The sequence below is a fragment of the Arachis duranensis genome, chromosome 5 (assembly GCF_000817695.3).
Source record: "Arachis duranensis cultivar V14167 chromosome 5, aradu.V14167.gnm2.J7QH, whole genome shotgun sequence".
In the NCBI taxonomy this organism is placed as follows: domain Eukaryota; kingdom Viridiplantae; phylum Streptophyta; class Magnoliopsida; order Fabales; family Fabaceae; genus Arachis; species Arachis duranensis.
This window is the reverse complement of record NC_029776.3, coordinates 2,257,367-2,261,129: the sequence shown is the minus strand read 5'-3', so window position 1 is coordinate 2,261,129 and position 3,763 is coordinate 2,257,367. Positions and strand designations below refer to the sequence as shown.

At 33.0% G+C, this 3,763-nt stretch overlaps 1 protein-coding gene across 3 annotated transcripts in view; it reads left to right on the top strand.

Annotated features, from left to right (window-relative positions):
• LOC107487104 (probable polyamine transporter At1g31830) overlaps window positions 1–3,705 on the top strand; it is a 6,150-nt gene extending 2,445 nt beyond the window's left edge. For 2 of the 3 annotated variants that reach the window (XM_016107696.3, XM_016107698.3), the window contains one exon: window positions 2,142–3,705. In XM_016107696.3, coding sequence (XP_015963182.1) covers window positions 2,142–3,599 — 1,458 coding nt within the window. In that variant the 3' untranslated portion in view covers window positions 3,600–3,705. Of the gene's footprint in view, window positions 1–1,375; window positions 1,704–2,141 lie in introns of those variants that run through there. The other variant, XM_016107697.3, reaches the window with a different exon arrangement.
• The last annotated feature ends 58 nt before the right edge of the window (window positions 3,706–3,763 follow it).

Genomic DNA, 3,763 nt, shown 5'->3' with positions numbered 1-3,763 from the left:
ATATTTATTAAAATAAAATATTTAAACAGCTCTTATATTAACTAAATCCTAAATTGTATGTGGTCCAGAGTTTAAGTTTTTCCATACCAAATTAGATACTTGTATCTACGTCAAAGTTATTATTATAGATATGACAAAGCAGAAAAATATTTGACATTTTGATTTTGACGATGATGATAATTATTATTACTATTATTTAAAACCAAACGTTAAATTTGTTACAGAAAGATATAGTAAGTATCTTTTGTCATTAATAAAATGAACCGCGTGGTAAAAATGACGTGGTTGTGGATGCAGCCGATATTTGAGATGGTGATATTAATGAAAAAATAAAATATCAAGAGGACCAAATAGAAAAAAAGAAATGAGAGGTAGGCATAGAAAGATAAATGATAAACGTCAACTTCAGTGCAAAAGAAAAAAAAAACCAAGATTTAAGTTTTATCCATTCTTAGAAAAATGATACCGTAAATAATAATAAGTAAAAGAATAATTATAGAATACTAATTTTTAATTAGTTAATATTGAGTAATTTATTATAAATCTATTTTTTAAAATTGTCACTTTTTAAAAGTTTAAAATTAGAATTTAGAATATAAAATATAAAACTAGAAATTAAAAAAACATAAAATTAAAAAATTAACTAATATTAATTAAAATAGGATTAATTTCTTAATTCAATTTAGATTTAATTACATAATGATACATTAGTACTTTTAATTTTTACTATTTATTATTAGTAAATACTAATGGTTTTGGAAAAAAATACTTCAAATTCTAAATTTTAAATTTAAATTATTGATATAAAATATAATAAATAAAGAGTTATACTTTATTCGATTGACAAAGATTATAATGTTTCTTCTTTATTTAAGGATGAGTATTTACAATTACAATAAGATTTAGGTTGAGTTTGAGTAAATAGTTTAATTAATTTAAAAAAAAGTTTAAATAATAATACTTATATTAAAAATAATTTATAAATGTATTATTTTATGTTTAATTTTTTAATTTTAAAAATATTTATTTATAAAAAAATATGATAAAAAATTTTTATTACGAAAAAAGTCATTTTTTTTTATTTTTCTATAAGCATTTAAATAATTTTTTAAAATATTGTAATTTAATTTTAAAAATTATATCAAGTATTAATACTACTACTTTTCATAAATTAAAAGTTAAAAAAATTAACTTTTGAACTTTCCAAACATGCCCTTATTCATGTGAAGTTGATAAAACTTTTACTAAAAAATTATATATGTCACCAAAAAATAAAAGAAAACTTCTACTTGCACATGCATTCATTCATTGTTCAGAAATCCAAATCACACAAATAATACTCACATGAATAATTGTTGGCTTAGTTAATGAATAATTTAGTGGACAACAAAATCTCTCAGCATAATTTAGTTACCAAACCTGATGAGGAATTTTGGTTTCTTGGGAATTGGGAACACATGAAAAACCCTTGCTTGTTGCACGTGTTTGCATTAAAAAACCGAAGCTTTTGTGCACGTGCCACGGTGTTCTTCTTCAGGTTTTGTTCTTCACCTTTTATTCTCTTTCCGTTCTGCGCTCGGTGTGAAGAAGCAGCCATTTTTTTTAATTGAAATCACACCGCGCACACCGTAGTGTTCATCGCAATCCACAATGGATGATGCTGCTATCTTCTCAACCCTGAAACAATATGTGAATCATTCATGGTTCGTTTTTTCAATTCTGCCTCTCGATTTTCTTCTTTTTCAATGTCCTTGTTTTGTTATATCGGTGACTCTGTTTTCTTGAGTCACAGTTTCTGCTTAGTTTTTAAGTTGTTCTTCGTTGATTGTTTTGTTGCTGTAAGTGAATAGCTTGTTCTAATTATCCAGTGGTCAACTTAGATCTATGTCCGAGATCTCCTTTCTTTTGTGGGTTGATCGAACTTCCTTGAATTTTATTATCTGGTTGTTGTTTCTGTGAATGAATATGCGAAATTTTGCTGGTGAAATTTCCAAAGTTGCATTCTTTTTAATGAAACAAGTTGAAACCGTGTGATGTAAAATAAAAAAAAAATATCTCTTTTCTTTTTTAGTTTAATTGCTTTTGCTTTTGATGTTTGTTAAATTGAGAAAAACAACCTTCTTGACTTTTTCTGAGTGCAGAAATTGAGGGCTGCAGCTACTACTAGACAAGCTTCAAGAATGGGAGAGTTCAACAGCAATGTTGAGTATGTCACCGTTGTAGATTTACCTTCCCCAAGGAGAACTCACACCATGAAGAAAGTTTCAATTCTCCCTCTTGTATTCCTAATCTTCTATGAGGTTTCAGGTGGTCCCTTTGGTGTTGAGGACACTGTTCATGCAGCAGGTCCACTCTTGGCCCTTCTTGGTTTTGTAGTTTTCCCATTCATATGGAGCATCCCTGAAGCTTTGATCACTGCTGAGATGGGCACAATGTTCCCGGAAAACAGCGGTTATGTCGTTTGGGTCTCGACTGCGCTGGGTCCCTTTTGGGGGTTTCAGCAGGGTTGGATGAAGTGGCTGAGTGGTGTGATAGACAATGCTTTATATCCTGTTCTGTTTCTTGATTATCTGAAATCTGGAGTCCCTGCATTAGGGGGTGGATTACCTAGAATCCTTGCAACTTGGGGTTTGACAATTGTTCTCACTTTCTTGAACTACAGGGGTTTAACAATTGTAGGATATGTTGCTGTTTTCTTAGGGGTTTTCTCGCTCCTCCCTTTTGTGGTTATGGGGTTTTTGTCAATTCCGGACTTGAAACCTTCGAGATGGACTGTGGTAAACACTAAAGATGTTGATTGGAATTTGTATTTGAATACTTTGTTCTGGAATCTCAATTACTGGGATTCTATAAGTACTCTTTCTGGGGAAGTGGAGAATCCGAAGAAAACTCTTCCAAAAGCTTTGTTTTTCGCGTTGATCCTAGTGGTTCTGGGGTATTTCTTCCCACTTCTGATTGGTACGGGCGCTGTTCCCCTTAATCGAGAGCTGTGGACTGATGGTTACTTCTCGGATATTGCTATGATTCTTGGAGGAGCGTGGTTGAGATGGTGGCTTCAGGCTGCTGCCGCGATGTCAAATATGGGAATGTTTGTTGCTGAAATGAGCAGCGACTCTTTCCAGCTTCTAGGGATGGCCGAGAGAGGAATGTTGCCCGAGTTCTTCAGCAAGAGATCTCGTCATGGAACCCCTCTTGTAGGTATACTTTTCTCTGCCTCTGGTGTAATTCTACTGTCATGGATGAGCTTTCAAGAGATCGTAGCGGCAGAAAACTTCCTGTACTGTTTCGGAATGATTTTGGAGTTTATTGCATTCATATTGTTGAAGATCAAGCACCCCAATGCGTCTCGGCCTTACAAGGTGCCAGGAGGAGCAGCCGGGGCGATCCTCATGTGCATCCCTCCGACCGCATTGATCTGTGTCGTGTTGTATTTTTCCACCCTCAAAGTAATGGTTGTAAGCCTCATTGCTGTGTCAATTGGCCTTGTCTTGCAGCCTTGTATCAAATATGTAGAAAAAAAGAGGTGGTTGAAGTTCTCCCATAGTGCTGATCTCCCAGATCTTGAACATGAGGAGAGCACTCACTCTTTGGTGAATTAATTAACTTATCATGTTTCTAGATTTTTTATTTTTTGACAGTGTTGAGGTTATTTTTTTGAGGTGTTAATGCATTATAGCTGCATAGAAGGGGCAGCGTTGTATCTTATGCTTTTGGTTCTTTAGCTGTTTAATATGCCACTCCACTAAGAAACTTGTAATTTATT